This window comes from Acartia tonsa, chromosome 2, assembly GCF_053477335.1.
Source record: "Acartia tonsa isolate MP-2025a chromosome 2, ASM5347733v1, whole genome shotgun sequence".
Classification (NCBI taxonomy): Eukaryota; Metazoa; Arthropoda; class Copepoda; order Calanoida; family Acartiidae; genus Acartia; species Acartia tonsa.
The window spans coordinates 5582256-5600627 of NC_137261.1; the positions used below are offsets into that span (position 1 = coordinate 5582256).

Sequence of the window (18372 nt, forward strand, 5' to 3'; positions counted from 1 at the left end):
CAAACTTCTTATTATTTATTTGAATTGGTATCTTTAGTGCTTTAGCACATAATGCCTTTAGAGCACACTTGCCTCCTGATTATTTTTTTTATCGAACTTAATATGAGTGGGGGGGGGAGGGTGCAATGCCTAACCCACGGCCCTAACCAGTACCCAAATAGCCTAGCCTCACATTAAGTAATAAACAAACCAACAATAACCTACCTCCCCTTATTTTCTTTTCTTTTTTGTTATTAAAGGACGGGGGTTTATTGATGCATTATAGGTACTTTGTGTAAAAGTGCTGTATCTATAAATATTAAAATCGGTATAACGATAAAAGTACTATAGCTAAATGCTATAAAGAAAAACTACGTACCTATAATTGTTGGTCCCTTCGATCCTCCAGATTTCTTTCCTCCCTTCCCCTTCTTACCACCCTTGCCCCCTCCCTTCTTAGGTGGCATTTTAGCTTTTTAGGGAAGCTCTGATAAAAAAAATCGATTCAAACATGGTATGATTTCATGTATGAAATTGTAGGGAGGGAGAGGTCATTGGCAGTTAAATTAATCAAAGACTTTTAAATATATTATACAGAGTATCTTAAGGTAAATATACTGTATAAACAATATTTAAATGTTACTGTTTAACTTTAACGTAATGCGCGATTGTGTTAAAATTAGTATTAAAAAGCAAAGCTTTTCTAATATTAGGACCATTCCGAACGTAACGGTTATTCCCCATCTTTGATATAGGCATATTAGAGTAGTCCTAACAATATCAAACTTGGCATGGATATTTCTGTAATAGTTAGCAACTCTATAATCATAAATATGTAAGTATGTCCTTATAAAAACAGCATGCTGTATTTAAGCAGTTTTGCAACAAATTTACTAACAATTTTGTTTAGACTTATTAATGTGTGTTTGTCCTACAATTATTTTTGAGATTCGCTTTAATGGATGTTGTCATCCTTGTTTTATGATTTTTACTGAAACTGTAAAACGTAAATTTTATTTTAAAACTAATAATATTAAATAAAAACATTAACATTAAGAATGTTACAGCATACATCCCATTCTTTTTGACAGGGTTCCGGAGCCGGAGCCGGGAGCAGCAACATTTTTGGTGGAGCCGGATCCGGAGCCGTATTTTTCGTTAAAAACGGCTCCGGCTCCAAATTAGCCAAAAGGGATTTTTAAAGTAATAATATAATTTGGCAACGGTCTATTTCCCTGTAATTAACTGAAAAACTATTGTTACTTAACAAATAGACACACATCCTTCTACTTTTATTTAGCTTTAATCAAATAAAAGCAAAATATTTTATATTATTTATTTTATTTTATCAATTTCAATAATGAACAAAGTTGATATATTAATTTTAAGGTAGGAGCCGGAGCCGCATCAAAATTAAACGGCTCCGACACCCTGCTTTTAGTATTTCAAACAGTGGTTCTTTAAATAATTTATTTACAAGACACATGAATATCATACATTTTCATATTATTTTCACAAACACTACTTATAAACATAATATCAACGTATAAATAAGAAAGAATAACTAGCAAGTAAAAGATTAATACTAGAATATTCCCTGTAGTTAAAATTCTTAAAGTATGTATTATTTTGTTTATTCCCTTTCTACAGTTTCTACAGGTTTCTGCATTCAATGGTTTTAATTCTATTATAACCTGCTTTCTTTTTTACTATTATTATTCACATTATATATACATTATTATTATATTTTCTTTACATTAAAAGGGAAAGCTTATTAGAAAAATTTTTTTTTTAAGGCGAAGCTTTTCTATAATTATGATCAGTTAGACATTTAGGCACGTTAGAATTGTTTTACCGATTTTAAACTTTACAAGAAGATGACTACAACAGATAGGTATGATTTATGAATCGTACAAATATTTAAAACGTGATGATTTTTTAACTTTTAGACAACAAAATTTTGTATCTTATTAATCTAATTTTTTTAATAATGATTCCTAAAACAACAAGGTAAAATATTATAAGCGAGGCATTTCTATAATCAAATCCTAAAATTAAAAGTATGTCCCTTTACTGCATCATGTATTTATGCAATTGCAACAATTTTTTTAGACTTACAAATTATTGTTGTGCTTATTAAGTTCTGACAATCTACAAGAGTTATTGTTTTGTTCTTCCTTCTAAATGTAGAGCTTCGCTTTAATGGATTTTGTAATCCTTGTTTCATACAAAATCTGAGGTATTGAAACATTTAACTATAATGTTCATCAGAAGCCTAATAGATCCACCAAAAACAAGATTGCTTTCGTTCCTACATGGTTCCCTTCTTGCACTAAAAATTCCAGCGAAAGATATGTTAAGAACGAGAAAAGAGAGAAAATTTAAATATTTTATTGAATTAATTAAATATTTATAAACACAAGACGTGAAAGTACATGTTTTAGCTGGATAGTTTTTTCTTGGATAAGTAAAAAGCAGGCATTATAATTAAGTACATTTATATTAATTAACTATTTTGACTTAAGAATAACATTTGACAATAAGCAAGGCAAAAATTCTAGAAACTTGGTACAAAATTCTAATGTTATCAAATAAGTTACAAAGTATAAATGATCATAAAAGTCTGTACTAATTAATTATCGCATCGTATTATAGACAGCTTTACGCAGATATTAAAATAAAAAATTATAAGACTAAACCAGTTTTGTTAGACTCGAGGAGCCGAAGGCCTGGGCTATTTTACGATTCTTACTTTTATTTTCGTAGAACATTATCTGTAATACGATGCTACACATAATTTTTAAGTATGGTTGAGAACCGGTTCTAATCCAGGGGATGTCAATCGGTTTTAAAGCCATACTGGAACAAATATTTCTAGTGTAGTTTTTAAATAAAGTTGTCTGCGTATATAAAAATATTACCTAATCATATGTTAATTTAATTTTTAGTAGCGAAGCTACTCTATAATTCGCTTTGTCCGTCAGTCAGTCAGTCCGTAACGCTATGGGGGAAATGGGATTTACTCAGCTCGTATAAATGATAAAAGGCTGAAACTTTTTGACAACATTCCCATCATTAAGGAGCACAATTAACTATAAAACATCAATGGCGGTCAGACCCCTTTTTAGCAGGTTTTAGGCTATTTTTATATTTTTTAGATTTTTCTCCATATCTTTGGTGTTTATGATCCGATTTTCAAAATTTTTTCAGATATAGAAATCAAAATTAAATTTCCCGTCGATAATAGGAAACAACCATGACAGTCCAACTGCCTTTTGCAGGTTTTGGGCTATTTTTATATTTTTCAGATTTTTCTCCATATCTTTGGTGTTTATGGTCCGATTTTCAAAATTTTTTCAGTTATAGATATCAAAATTAAATTTCCGGTAGTTTTAAGTAAACAATCGTGGCGGTCAAACTGCCTTTTCGCAGGTTTTTGGCTATTTTTATATGTTTTACATATTTCCCCATATCTTTGTTGTTTTTGGTCCTATTTTCAAACTTTCAAACCAGTATCAAAATAATTTTTCTCATTGTTATGAGCATCTTTTATGTAATTTACTTTGACTGTCGTCATCATACAAATAAACCAAGGTTTTGTGTTTATTTTCTCCAATAAATCTATTCTTGAATTTTTAAAAATTCACTTTAAATCTACTTGTATACGATTTTTGTGCTTCGCTACTTATGGATGTTGTCATCCTTGTTTTCTTAATACGGCCACAAAAGAGCAAAGGGACAGATCAACAAAAAGGAAGAATTCTTTGTTTTTTTATATACGTATAAAATGACTAATTATAACAAAACTAAACTTGTTTTTTCATCACGGTTAAGAACTAGTTCATATCCAGTAGAATCAGATTATGTCAATAATACCATAATTTACAAACTTGTTATAAGCTATATATCACATCACGGTATTATAGACAGCTTTCCGTGGATATTAAAATAGAAAATTTTAAGAAAAACCAGTTTGTTAGTTACTAATTTTATAATCTTTATTTTAAATTTTGTAGAAAAATGTCTGTAATACGATGCTAAACATGATTATTCAGGATGGCTTAGAACCGGTTCCAATCCAGCGGATTTTAATCGGTTTGGTGGCCTTACTGAAAAAAAAATAATAATTGTTTCTAGCTAGATTATTCTAATTAGAGAGCCACTTCGTTGTATCCAAGTCTCAGAAACACATTCTCTTCACTAAATATAGGAATAGTTATTACCAGTATCGCTTCCAAACCGAATAATATCCAATAGATAAAAACTGGTTCTCGGCCATACTGAAAAATTATGTATAGCATTCTATTTTAGACAGATTTCCGCGGATATTAAAATGAAAAATTTGAAGATTAAAACCAGTTTTGTTAGCCTGTAGGGGAAAATTGTGTGTAATAAGATGCTATATATGATTTTTCAGTATGGCTGAGAACCGGTTCTAATCCAGTGGATATTAATCGTTTTCGAAGTAATACTGGAAAATAATTACTTAATGTTTTGACATCCATAAAATTTTTACGCACACCAGCTATCTATAATGCAAAGTAGAACGATGTATGTCTGTTTGTTTGTAGCAAAGGATCTCGCTAACCGCTGAACCGATTGGGTTCTCCTTTACAGGGTAGCTTCTCATAGGTCCCGGGAAGGTTTATAACTATTTTCTTGGGGGGTGGGACACCCCCAACCCTCCCAAAAAAGAAAAATACCCCACCCCAAAAAAAAAATTTCTTTTTAAAACTAAAATTAAAATAGTGGGGTCGACTAGCCCCCTAAAAAAAATTTTTTTTTGGGGGGGGAATTCTTTATGATTTTAAATCTAAAATACCTACCAAAAATTGGTTTGATCAATCCTCTTGGGGCAAAGCCCCTAGAGGCAAGGGGTGAAGCCGCTAATATTTTTAAAAAGTACTTCAACATATTTTTCTTACTTACTACCTACATATACAATTTAAAATCTTAATTGTTAACTTTGAATTGATTTTTTTCCAAACAAACGCCTACTACAAATAAACACACACGAGTAAATTGGGGGTAGTCGTAGTAGGATTATGTTTTTGGTTTCTTCCAAAAGAAAAAATTCAGCTGGGAAATTTCAGGGGGGGGGGGCTTTTAGCCCTTGAAAATAATTGAAGACACGTGGTCATCGCCCAAAACATATTTTTTAAGACGGGGAAAGTAAATTTGTTTTTAACCCCCCCCCCCCCCCTCCTCAGTGAAAATGATGTGCACGCCTCTTAGTACATTTATCCTGTTTTCATTAAAAACACATTATCTGTATTATTCAAGAATTCAAATTTTTAAGAATATGTTTTCTTTCTACTTTCAATAAGTAGCGAAGCTAAGCTATAAATATTTGCGTCTGTACTTCTGTCTCTATCTGATATTTAGTGTGGCCCACTTTGATTTAAAGGGGAGAAAAATCACTTCTCTTAACTCTCCCTTGATTGAATATTTTCTAATTCTTATCATATTCATATTAACATACAAATGTAAAAATATTTAATAAATGTTCTAAAACTGAGACAAGAATAAAAGGCAAAACTCTCCTGGTCATAACTAAATGTTAAACTTTCTACACGTACAACGTAATTGCCCTTGTTAAAAGCGAAGCTTTTCCATTATTAGCGTCGGTCCGTCCGTCCGTCCGTAACGGATAGCTTTTTTCGTTCATTTAAGCACGTTAGAATTGTCCTATCGACTTCAAACTTTGCATGATGATTCCTTTAGTAGTTAGGTACGATTTAGAAAGTGTAGCAACTCTATAATCGTTACCATAATGTCCGTACGTCCATTTTAAACATGTTAACTTTTATGGGATATAATAATCCGATTTATCTGATTTTTGGAGAACTGATTCCTATTACAATAAGGTACAATAATATAAGCGAAGCATCTGTATAATCATTAATCAAGTCCTAAAAATGTCAGTATGTCCTTAAACAGAATTCGGTGTTTAAGAAGTTTCGCAACAAATTTACGTATAATTTTGTCAAAACATATGTATTTATATTTTGTATATTTAGTTCTGACACTTCACAAGAGTTAATGTTCGTCTGTTATAGCGTTTCAGAGCATTGCTTTTATGGATGTTGTCATCCTTGTTTTATATGAAATAAGAATAAGAAAGGTACAAATTCTTTGAGTATGATAAAAATGAAATTGTACATAAACCTAACAAGAACTACAGAGAAGAAGTTTTTTTTTTAAAGCGAAGCTTTTCTATAATTAGGGTCAGTCCATCCGTACGTCCGTCTATCCGAAACGGGTAATTTTATCTTTAATCTAGACATGTAAGAATCATCAACAAAGAGAGGGGTAGGTTTCTGGTAGAATCCGTAAAGGTGTGTGTTTTAAGGCTTAAAAATAGTAGTAGAACGATAATATTCACTAAATATGTGTATTTCTTATTGAAAAGAACTATAAACAATTTTTCTTTAAAAGTTAACATATATTTTTATCGTTCTTTTACTGTTTTTTACTTAGGTATAAAACATACCTTTGCGGATTTTACCAGAAACCTACCTCTCTCTTATTCAAAACATACAGCTGAATTTTTTAGTGAATATTCCCTATACAAATTATAACAAGCCGTAAAAAGACAAACATACTTTATACTTGTTGTAGAGTAGCTTTCCTATACATACAAACATACTTATTTGATTGTAGAACTGGAATCTGACGTTTCCTACAAAGTTTCAGGGTATCTGTGGGTAGGAAGTCAGTTTTCCGCAACAATGAACGGAAATCAAAGGGTCCTTCTTCCTCAGCTGCTACGCTCTTTTTTATCTACAAGTAAAATGTTGCCATCAAAGTAATTATTTTATCGCATCGTATAATAGACAGCTCTCCGCGGATACTCAAATGAAAAATTTTAAGATTAAAACTATATTTGTTAACCCCGAGGAGCTGACGGCCCGAGCTAACAAAACTGGTGTTAATTCCGTGATTTTTATTTTAATATTCGTGGAAAACCTTATATGATTAGATGTTATACATGATTTTTCAGTATGACTGAGAACCTGTTCTAATTCAACGGATATTATTCGGTTTCGCAGATATATTCTTTTGCAGATTAATGCTTGAAATCGATACGATAATTCACAAGTTTTGCCAAAGTGTAGTACACCAAATCCTTGGAAAATTGGAAATAATTGGAATTAGGGGTTATAGAAATAATACAGGTTGCGTGATTTTTTTTAACAAGTGCAGAGAAGAAGGACTGTAAATCTATCTGGTTATCACTCAAAGTTTTAAACCCACGTTATCGTATTAGTTCGCTCAAAACATTTGGCACTTTAATTGAAATTTGATTTGTTGGTTTCAAACTAGTAGTATCCTATAAGGACCGTCCTCCAATTTTTTTTTTAGGGGGGGAGGGCCCAGGGGGGATATAAACCCTACCCCCCACTCCTACGTCTATAATGTGCAGGCTTTTTCTTGAAAGTATTGTTAATTGTACACTAAAGCTTACCATATTTAGCTGATTAACAATCTCTGAATTTGGCTTCTTTAAACTTCTATTTCTAAAGAAACAATCGAAATTAGATGGAATCAGATAATAGAAAGAAAACGATGTATCGAGTTTTATCATATTTTCACAGTAGCCTTTCTTTTATTTCTAGCCCCTTCGAGGTACTCATTAACATTTAGCATTGGGGCCTAGCCGTTAAACACAAAAGATAAGAGAATCACTTAACTTTGCCTAACGATAGACACACAAAATTTACTCTTTTCCTTAATTAGTTAAAACAATTTGGGTTTTTATAATTACTGTACCTCTTTAAAGCTACTGCCATGCCAAATCTTTTAAAAAGTTTTAAATCAGAGCCATACAAAAAAAAATTGTACCTGGCGGCCAGAAAACTAGCTTGTTGCGCGGCATTCGGCCGGTAGTTGTTTAGCACGGGAGATTTCGGCGGCTTCTGATTCATCTTTCGGGAGGTCTGAACTCCCCCGCGGGGGCTTAGCATGTTAGAATTACGGAACCCTAGAAAATAAATATAAGTAACAAGGATAATGGTTTCCAAGTATGAATGTTACAAATAAAAATATTGTTTAATGATCAAAGTAACTAAAAGAAGGAAAGATACCATTTTCATTTCAAACAATTGTTATCCCTTAGGGAAAAAAGTTGAAAAAATATTTGGTTTAAAAACAGTAAGGGTTATTTACTGCATCGTATTATAGACAGCTTTTCGTGAATATTAAAATGAAAAATTATAAGATTAATTTAGTTTTGTTGGTATTATGATTTTTATTTTAATATTTACACTTGTCTGAACTGAATAATAAGAATATAAAAGTATCGAAAGAGTCGAATCAAAAATGGAAGTAAATTTGTTGAAAAACAGCTTGATACAGGATAATGTTTTGGACATACATTTTTAGGACTTGATTATAGAGTTGCTTTGCTTATACTATTGTTCTTTGTTGTCCCAGGAATCAATATACCAAAAATCAGATCAAACGGATAATTAGATCACATAAAAATTTGTTGTTAAAAAAGTAGAAAAATCAACATGTTTAAAATGGACATACGGACATTCTGGTAATGATTATAGAGTTGCTACGCTTTCTAAATCGTACCTAACTACTACAGGAAACATCATGCAAAGTTTAAAACCGATGTGACAATTCTAACATGCCTAAATTAACGAATAAAAGCTATCTATCTCGGACGAACGTACGGACCGACCCTAATTATAGAAAAGCTTCGCTTTTAAAAATAAATGGACAAGGAACTTAATATGTATGACGTATATTAGAGGATTTTCTATAGGAATTTCATCTATTTTTAACATTTATAAACATCTATTTCCATAAAATATTTGCATTCATTTAAAAAAATGGGTATATTCCTTTCCACGACATCCCTCCATAAGGAGCGATTCTTCGTATTTTTAAAATGGCTTTTTATAGGTTATTTTAGGTTAGGTTAGGTTATATTGTGTTAGGTGATTGCCCCACAGGGTTAGGTAATTGGCCCCGCAGGGTTAGAGCCCCCCGCAGGGGCTAGAAATAGGAGATAAGTAACTGTGAAAAATACGAAGAATCGCTCCTTATGGAGGGATGTCGTGGAAAGGACTATACCCAAAAAAATTTTCTCTTAATGTTTAATATGTAAATAAGGGGGGGGGGAAGTTTGTACACTTATAGGAAATGAAATTTAGTACCAATGTTTGGGAGGGTCGTATGGGCTTGTTTTTAAAGTTATCAACCTAATTCTTTTTGTAGGCTCTCTTATATGACTTGATATACACGTATTTCTTTGAAAATTGAATTTCGGTAATTTCCTTCTAGGGGCTTGTGGAGCAAAAGACCCCCCAAAACACTAAAAATATGAGTTCTGACCTTATTTTTAAAGATATCGACCTGATTTTTTTCTTTATAATACTTTTTTAACATACCCGAATCAACGAACCATTACAGATTTCATTTTGGGACTTTCCTTCTAGGGGCTTGTGGAGCAAGAGACCCCAAAAACACAAAAATATGAGTACTGGGCTTATTTTTGAAGGTATCAACCTGATTTTTTTTTATATTACCTTTTTAACTTAACCGAATTAAGGAACCAATACAGATTTCATTTTGGGACTTTCCTTCTAGGGGCTTTTGGAGCAAGAGACCCCCAAAACACAAAAATATGAGTACTGGGCTTATTTTTGAAGATATCAACCTGCTTTTTTTATATAAAAATAATATTTAAACATAACCGAATCTACGAACCATTACAGATTTCATTTTGGGACTTTCCTTCTAGGGGCTTGTGGAGCAAGAGACCCCCAAAAATCATAAAAATACGAGTTGTGGGCTTCTCTTTTAAGATATCAACCTTATTTTTTTATATAGTAAAAAAATACTATTTAAACATAGCCGAATCTACGAACCATTACAGATTTCATTTTGGGACTTTCCTTCAACGGGCTTGTGGAGCAAAAGACCCCAAAAACACTAAAAATATGAGTTCTGAGCTTATTTTTAAAGATATCAACCTGATTTTTTATATAAAAATACTATTTTAATATAACCGAATCTACGAACCATTATAGATTTCATTTTGGGACTTTCCTTCTAGAGGCTTGTGGAGCAAAAGGCCCCAAAAACACTAAAAATATGAGTTCTGACCTTATTTTTAAATATATCAACCTGATTTGTTTAGGAACACTTTTTTTTAACATAACCGAACTAAGAAACTATTACAGATTTCATTTTGGGACTTTCCTTCTAGAAGCTAGTGGGGCAAAAGACCCCCAATAAATATTTTTAGAGATATTGAGCTGATTTTTTTCATGAAAACTTTTTTCACATGTTTGAACTAGGTAGCCACTAATGATTTTATTTTTGCACTTTCCTTTTAGGGGAAAGTAGGGTAAAACACCTCCAAAACAAAATAAATTGAGTTCTTAAAAAATAAGCTCAGAACTCATATTTTTAGTGTTTTGGGGGTCTTTTGCTCCACAAGCCCCTAGAAGGAAAGTCCCAAAATGAAATCCTTAATGGTTTCTTAGTTCGGTTATGTTAAAAAAGTATTATTTTAAAAAGATCAGGTTGATATCTTTAAAAATAAGCTCAGAACTCATATTTTTAGTGGTTTTGGAATCTTTGCTCTACTAGCCCCTAGAAGGAAAGTCCCAAAATGAAATCTGTAATGTTTTCTTAATTTGGTTATGTTAAAACAGTATGATTTTTTAAAAACAAGTTTGATATCTTAAAAAATAAGCTCAGAACTCATATTTTTAGTGTTTTTGGGGTTTTATGCTCCACAAGCCCGTAGAAGGAAAGTCCCAAAATGAAATCTGTAATGGTTCGTAGATTCGGTTATGTTAAAATAGTATTTTTATATAAAAAATCAGGTTGATATCTTAAAAAAGAAGCCCACAACTCATATTTTTATGATTTTTGGAGTCTCTTGCTCCACAAGCCTCTAGAAGGAAAGTCCCAAAATGAAATCTGTAATGGTTCGTAGATTCGGTTATGTTTAAATATTATTTTTATATAAAAAAAAGCAGGTTGATATCTTCAAAAATAGGCCCAGTACTCATATTTTTGTGTTTTGGGGGTCTCTTGCTCCAAAAGCCCCTAAGAGGAAAGTCCCAAAATGAAATCTGTAATGGTTCGTTAATTCGGTTAAGTTATAAAAGTATTATAAAAAAAATCAGGTCGATATCTTCAAAAATAAGCCCAGTACTCATATTTTTGTGTTTTGGGGGTCTCTTGCTCCACAAGCCCCTAGAAGGAAAGTCCCAAAATAAAATCTGTAATGGTTCGTTGATTCGGGTATGTTAAAAAAGTATTATAAAGAAAAAATCAGGTCGATATCTTTAAAAATAAGGTCAGAACTCATATTTTTAGTGTTTTGGGGGGTCTTTTGCTCCACAAGCCCCTGGAAGGAAAGTACCGAAATTAAATATTTAAAGAAATACGTGTATATCAAGTCATATAAGAGAGCCTACAAAAAGAATTAGGTTGATAACTTTAAAAACAAGCCCATACGACCCTCCCAAACTTTGGTACTGAATTTCATTTCCTATAAGTGTACAAATTAAACTAGCGGCTACGCCCCCAGAAGCCTCTAGGGGCACTTAAGTTAAGAGGGGGAAAAGTCGACCTCATCCCATTTAAATTTGAGTTTCAAAAGAATAAATAAAATATTTTTGGGAAGGAGGAGGGTGAAGACACGCTCCCCAAAAATAGTTTAAAACCTTCCCAGGACCTATAAGAAGCTTCACTGTAAAGGAAAACAATATCGGTTCAGCGGTTAGCGAGATCCTTCAGGACAGACAAAAAACGCTTACTACTTTTTATAATAGGATTAAACAGAAACATTTTTGTCCTTACGTAGTTAAGAACTGTAAATTCAACAACAAAGTAGAATGGTGTCTGTCTTTATATACATCATTTCCAGATGAAGCTTTAGATCTCAGTAACCAGTGGTGGCACCGTTTTCATAAATAACCTAGCTAATTTCTAGGACAGTTTGACGGACGTAAATACATGTAAATACCTTTTGGGCTTTCAGCTCCATAGACTCTGCCTCCGCCCCCAGACTGACGACCTCCAGGGCTACCTCCACGAGAAGTACGGCCGCCGCCCCCAGGACTTGTCCTAAAATGATGTATTAGAAGGACTACATGTCAAATGTGTTGCTATCTTTTCAACGAAACAGATCAGCATTTAAATATGCAATTTGCGGCGGTTTCCTTCAAAGTGGCTAGTCGAGATAAGAAACTCCTCCCTTATTTTGATAACATAGAAATAAGAGGGGGTATAGTAGTTTTCCATGTGCTTATTTTTTCCTTTGGGTCAGATAGTTTAGGTTATTTTAGACACAGGGGATAGTCATTAAATAAAAATTTCTTCTCCTTAGGTTCAACTTAATTAAAATATTTATATAATTTAAAAGTAAGTAGGATGGAATTTCTGTGCTCTCTAGGTACTTTGAGAGAAAGCACCATGTAATGACTATATGAATTGAACAAAATTACCTGCCCCCACGTGGAGAATTAACGCGGGAATGTACATTAGACAGATTTAAACTTAGCTCCTCCGCATCTTCAACACCTGGTGGCAGTTTATATCTTCCAAAGGATCTCTCCTAAAAATTCATTTTTGTGATTCTCATGATTTTTTTTTTAAATTTCAACTTTATCCGTGCTTTCGAGCCCCCATCTGGCCCCTGAAATATAGTTTATCTCCTTTTTTCCTTTGGGACATTTTTTGGTAAATAAGCATAAGATCAAGTCAATATAATTCAATATTACTGGTTTAGGTCTTTACAAAAACTTACATGTTAGGTTACATATTTTCAATAAAATCAAACCTTAATAACATGGAAAGGCTCTCTTTGCTTTATAATTCCCAGTTCCATGGTCCTCTCCTCCAGGATGGAGTCCCACTGGTCTGATGGTCCTGCGTCCGTGTAGAAACCAGCAATATCATACAACTATTGTTGGTCAAACAATCATCATTTAATTTTTTTAATTAAAGTTTAAAATATGAATCATTTTATAGGGGCAGGGGAATAAAGACAAAGGAAATGTGCTAAAGTAGAAGGATGTGTGTTTGTTTCATTTTCAGTTGTGTGTGTGTCCAGTAAGATCTATTAGACCATTTAATCGATTTATCTACAGTCTCTAGAGTAGGTTTACAATGGTCATTTACAGGTTTTGGTCTATGACGTGGATGGTATATCAAAATGGACATAGTTGAAGAGTAATACAAATTAAAATTAGGGAGGGGGGGGGGGAGCACTAACCCTTGTTGGACTAACTGACCGAAAGTATAGAAAAATCAAAACAGAATCCCCTCCCTTTTTTTAATAGGGGGGGGGGGCGGGGTTCGTGCTCGACTAAGCACTTCGTGGAAAAGCACCAAAATTTGATTGTTTGGATTCCTTAATAGGAGGCAGGCATGTGTTATTCTTCTGGTTGACCGCAGCACGTTGCAGGTTGTTCAAATCCCGTACGGATATCTTCTTTATTCTAAATTGCAATGAATCGTTTTATTTTAGCCAGGGATAAGGGATAGGAAACCTGGCCATAAATTAGGTCTCGGCCTGGTTTTTAAAGGGATCATGCAACTTTTACCATTTGCCTAATTTAATGACCTTACTGGCGGACGGCTCATATTGGCTACCGCTCTAAACCAATAGTGTTCTGTGATTTGGGCTTGTTTTGTATCAACCAATCACCAATTGGCAAAAATTTTAGAAGCAGACAATTCTAGAAAAAATAATGATTTGTCTGCTATAAAAATAAATATAAATGGTGCTAGATCACATTAGCTTAATTATTAAATCTGCTTAGAGTTAAACATTAAAAAAGGGCCATATAGAAAAAACAAAAATAACGGGATTATTTTTTTGGAAAGAAGGTAGCTACGAATTTTCATTTGGTAGTTTATAAATTAGATGTTGTATTTTGAATTTTAAAAATTTAATACGGAATTGATACAACACCTTAACCCTAATTTTTGTACAATACAACACAGTACAGATATATCATTACATTATAGTATCCAAAGAACTTGATAGAATGTTACCCAAGTGCATATTTATTTATTTATTTTGAATTTTAATTAGCAATGAAATTTTCAAATAAAATTTTTACTCATTAATAAAAATGCAAATAATACAAACTAAAATCTGTCTGAGGGAAACCCAACGATAGCTTTCTGACAGTTCAAATTACCAAAGTAAAAGATAAAAAAATTTGGGAGAGAAAAAACTTCATTTTAACAAAAGCCATTAATATATAGGTTTATAAAAAGTTGTTTTTTACTTTTAACTAGCTACCTGAATTTGATTCTATACTTTATCTACACACACACACACAGCTTTTTCATTAGCGTTTAGGACGAACCACTGCGCCATCCCAAAACTGGTTTATTAGGCCTAGGCTTGAAATAGGCCTGAAATAATATTTTCCTACGTTTCCCATCCCTTATCCCTGATTTTAGCCAAACGTGCGGTTGTCTAGACGGTTGTATTCAAAACAATAATTGCAGGATGCGAAATAGATAATTTAACAACAATTTAAATTTTTTAACTGCTCTAGGACAAGTAAAAAATATAGTTTGGTTTGAATGTACAAAAATAAACATTTTAATTAAGTTTATATCTTGTAAAGATATATTAACATCATAGGTAGTTTAAGTTTTTACATATTATCAAAGAAATGAGAAAGAAAATTTTATTTCGCTGACCCAAACGATTGAATTTCAGAGAAGGTTCGCTAATCAAATTTTTTATTAAATCCTAATACAAAATGTCTATTTTGAACAGAAATTATTTTTTTTCATTGGAAATCAAATATCCAAATTAAAAGGAATTTAATATTGTAAATGAAATGTCATTCTATTTGATCTACTCTACAAAGTTGGTCAAACGTTTTACTTAGGTCTCAAGGTGCACGAAAGAGGTCATATTTTCGCGTATTTTCCATAATGTTGTGAGTAACCGGTTAGTCCAATGCGCTTAATAGGTCATACTGTTCTTTATTATGACCATTTAATGTAGATACGTTTGGTGATAAAAGGTGAGCGAAAAAAATGCGGCCCTTTTTAAAATTGAAATTGCACGGCTTGTGTAAACAGTAGAAAAATGATATGCATACCGTTTGAACCCCTATGGACTCTAGTTTATAGAATTATAAAAACGATTCATGTGCTACGTATAGATATTATGATGGTTCTAACGACTGTTTTATATTTCCATAAACTCGAGTTCATAGCGGTTCTAACAGCATGCATGGCATTATTCTAGTTTTAACACAAGCCGTGCAATTTTAATTTTAAAAAGGTCAGCATTTTTTGCTTACCCTTTAATTAAGAACAGTTTGACTTAATAAGCATATTTGACTAACCGGTTACACACAATTTTACGGAAAATACGCGATAAATGACCCCCTTATGCAATTCTTACTTGAAATTTGCTGGAGGTTGATTTATCTTGCTCATATCAACCTGTTCCTTCTCTTTCTTTAGAATCAGCTGTATGTCCATGTTATGATTGTAAACTAAATCTAAGAACACTCTTAATCGTTCCTCCTGAATTAAAAACATTAATAATCAAAACTTTAAGAGCTAATAAATAAATATCAAAAATGTACCTACTAATTTTCGACCACTTAAACCCAACATTGGCGTCTTGACATTTTTTTTGCTTTACGCAGAAGTAATTTTCATTTTTAACAGGGGTGTATATTCTACAAATTTTATCCTGGTAAAGGGGGGGGGTAAAAATTTTTAAAAATATGTGGTTGGGAGGGGAAAATGTAAAAATTAGGAGAACTGAGTTTTTTTTACATTTTTTTTCCTCTTTGGTGAAAAAACTAAAAGAATATGTGAGAGGGGGGATAATATAATTAAAATAAAGAGTTCTGAAAATATTTTTCCATTTTATCCCCTTCCTTGCGAGAAAAAACTAGGAGGGAAAAAAAAATGCAGCAGGGGAAAAAATTAATCTTGTGCAGAATATACACCCCTGTTATTTTTAAAACGGCAGCAGGCCCTTTAAAAAAAATTTGGAGCAAAATCTAAATGAATCATCAATTAACCATTACCCCTCCCCTAAATAAAATTGAAATATGCTATTCATTAGAAGCCCGGATGTATTTTTCAGAAACATATTTATATAATATATATGGGATTGGGTCAAAATTTTGACACTATTTAAAAAATTTCATTGTAAACCTAAGTAGGTAGTAAGTATATTATTATTCACTGAAAAGTAGAATTGAATCAATAAATTTTCACTACAATAAATATACACAACAAAATGAATATTGAGACAAAAAATAATTCTAAATAAAAATTTACTTTTAAGGATGAATTTTTATGGCTTTACAATAGAATTGTGTCATAAATAATATGTAAATAAAATTAATTCTCTAACCTCTTTTTCTACTTATCAGATGTATTTTCTATTATTATAAAGTGTATATTAATTCATATTAGTTTTTATTTTAAATATACTACTGGCAAGACACTAGCATCTAGAGGTTATGTATTCGAAGGGGTTGGGAAGAGTAGAAAAATAGACTTAAACCATCCTAAGACTTTGATCTAAAAATGAAATACCATAAAATCATCCCGAGACATATATGAAGCTTTCCTTTAAAAGGGAGATCTCATTCAATTCTTTAATTAATTAAATCCTTAGTCTGATTTTTTAAAAGCGAAGCTTTTTTATAATTAGGGTCGGTCCGTCCGTCCGTCCGTAACGGATAGCTTTTTCCGTTAATTTAGGCATGTTAGAATTATCCTATCGATTTCAAATTTTGCATGGTGATTCCTTTAGTAGTTAGGTACGATTTAGAAAGCGTAGCAACTCTATAATCATTACCAAAATGTCAGTACGTCCATTTTAAACATGTTGATTTGTTTACTTTTTTAACAACAAATTTTTATGTGATCAAATCATCGGATTGATCTGATTTTTGGTATATTGATTCCTGGGACAACAAAGTATAATGTAATAAGCGAAGCAACTCTGTAATCAAGTCCTAAAAATGTAAGTATGTCCATAAAAATTATCCTGTGTCAAGCAGTTTTACAACAAATTTACTTACAATTTTGCTTTGACTCTTATAAATTTATATTATGATAATTAAGTTCTAACACTATACAAGTGTTAATGTCCGTTTGTCCTACTGTTTCAGTGCTTCGCTTTTATGGATGTTGTCATCCTTGTTAAATTGCATATGGTAATTTAGGTGTTTATTATAAGGTAGTCGAACTAAACTAATGTAAACCTTCTATACCTTAGTTATGATGCTGTTGATCTTTTTATCCTTGATAGCTTCTTCAATATTATCAACTTTTATACCTTAGTTATGATGCTGTTGATCTTTTTATCCTTGATAGCTTCTTCAATATTATCAACTTCTATACCTTAGTTATGATGCTGTTGATCTTTTTATCCTTGATAGCTTCTTCAATATTATCAACTTTTATACCTTAGTTATGATGCTGTTGATCTTTTTATCCTTGATAGCTTCTTCAATATTATCAACTTCTATACCTTAGTTATGATGCTGTTGATCTTTTTATCCTTGATAGCTTCTTCAATATTATCAACTTCTATACCTTAGTTATGATGCTGTTGATCTTTTTATCCTTGATAGCTTCTTCAATATTATCAACTGCTGACTATACCTTAGTTATGATGCTGTTGATCTTTTTCTCCTTGATAGCTTCTTCAATATTATCAACTTCTATACCTTAGTTATGATGCTGTTGATCTTTTTATCCTTGATAGCTTCTTCAATATTATCAACTTTTATACCTTAGTTATGATGCTGTTGATCTTTTTATCCTTGATAGCTTCTTCAATATTATCAACTTCTATACCTTAGTTATGATGCTGTTGATCTTTTTATCCTTGATAGCTTCTTCAATATTATCAACAGCTGACTGCGCCTCTTCAGCAGTTAAACCTTCACCCTAAATAAAAGGGGGGGTTTTTTAATGCAACCATCTCGTAATCAATGTATAAATGTCACTTAAAATTCGAATTTTGATCTGAAATTTTGCATGAGTAATCCTTGGTAGGTCTATTTTCCCTAAATCGAACAAAAAGTTGAAAAAGTAACGGCTAACGGCTCTGCCGTTTAGCCGTTTTTTGGCTAATTTTAGGGCAAATTTGTCATAAATTACGTAGAAATCAACTTTTTGAAACATATTTTTGCTTTAAATCATGTGAAATGATACAAAAAAAATTTTTTTTGGGTTTCTAGTACAAGCAAATACTGGCTAGAACCGTTTAAAAACGTTTTGGAGCGGAAAAGAGCATTATGTGGAGAGAGGTTTCGTGATGATTTTCCCTTGAAAATACCCAACAAATAGCCAAACGGCTAAGCCGCCAGCCGTTAGCCGTTACTTTTCCTACTTTTTGTT

The 18372-nt window shown here is 32.2% G+C and overlaps 2 protein-coding genes across 9 annotated transcripts in view; one reads left to right on the forward strand and one right to left on the reverse strand.

The window, feature by feature from the left end:
* The window catches only part of SsRbeta (signal sequence receptor beta), a 417378-nt gene that overhangs the window by 197252 nt on the left and 201754 nt on the right, over positions 1-18372 (forward strand). The gene's annotated exons all lie outside the window — the stretch shown is intronic.
* The window catches only part of ninaC (STKc_myosinIII_N_like and MYSc_Myo21 domain-containing protein ninaC), a 72829-nt gene that overhangs the window by 148 nt on the left and 54309 nt on the right, over positions 1-18372 (reverse strand). For 3 of the 6 annotated variants that reach the window (XM_080179905.1, XM_080179919.1, XM_080179939.1), the window contains 11 exons: positions 17827-17919; positions 15398-15522; positions 13370-13457; positions 12797-12919; positions 12462-12571; positions 11981-12081; positions 7825-7963; positions 7448-7499; positions 6629-6762; positions 4013-4179; positions 2355-3879 (listed from right to left, as the gene is read on the reverse strand). In XM_080179905.1, the coding sequence (XP_080036031.1) occupies positions 4131-4179; positions 6629-6762; positions 7448-7499; positions 7825-7963; positions 11981-12081; positions 12462-12571; positions 12797-12919; positions 13370-13457; positions 15398-15522; positions 17827-17919 (1014 nt within the window). In that variant the 3' untranslated portion in view covers positions 2355-3879; positions 4013-4130. Of the gene's footprint in view, positions 1-358; positions 467-2354; positions 3880-4012; positions 4180-6628; positions 6763-7447; positions 7500-7824; positions 7964-11980; positions 12082-12461; positions 12572-12796; positions 12920-13369; positions 13458-15397; positions 15523-17826; positions 17920-18372 lie in introns of those variants that run through there. The other 3 variants (XM_080179913.1, XM_080179926.1, XM_080179933.1) reach the window with 3 other exon arrangements.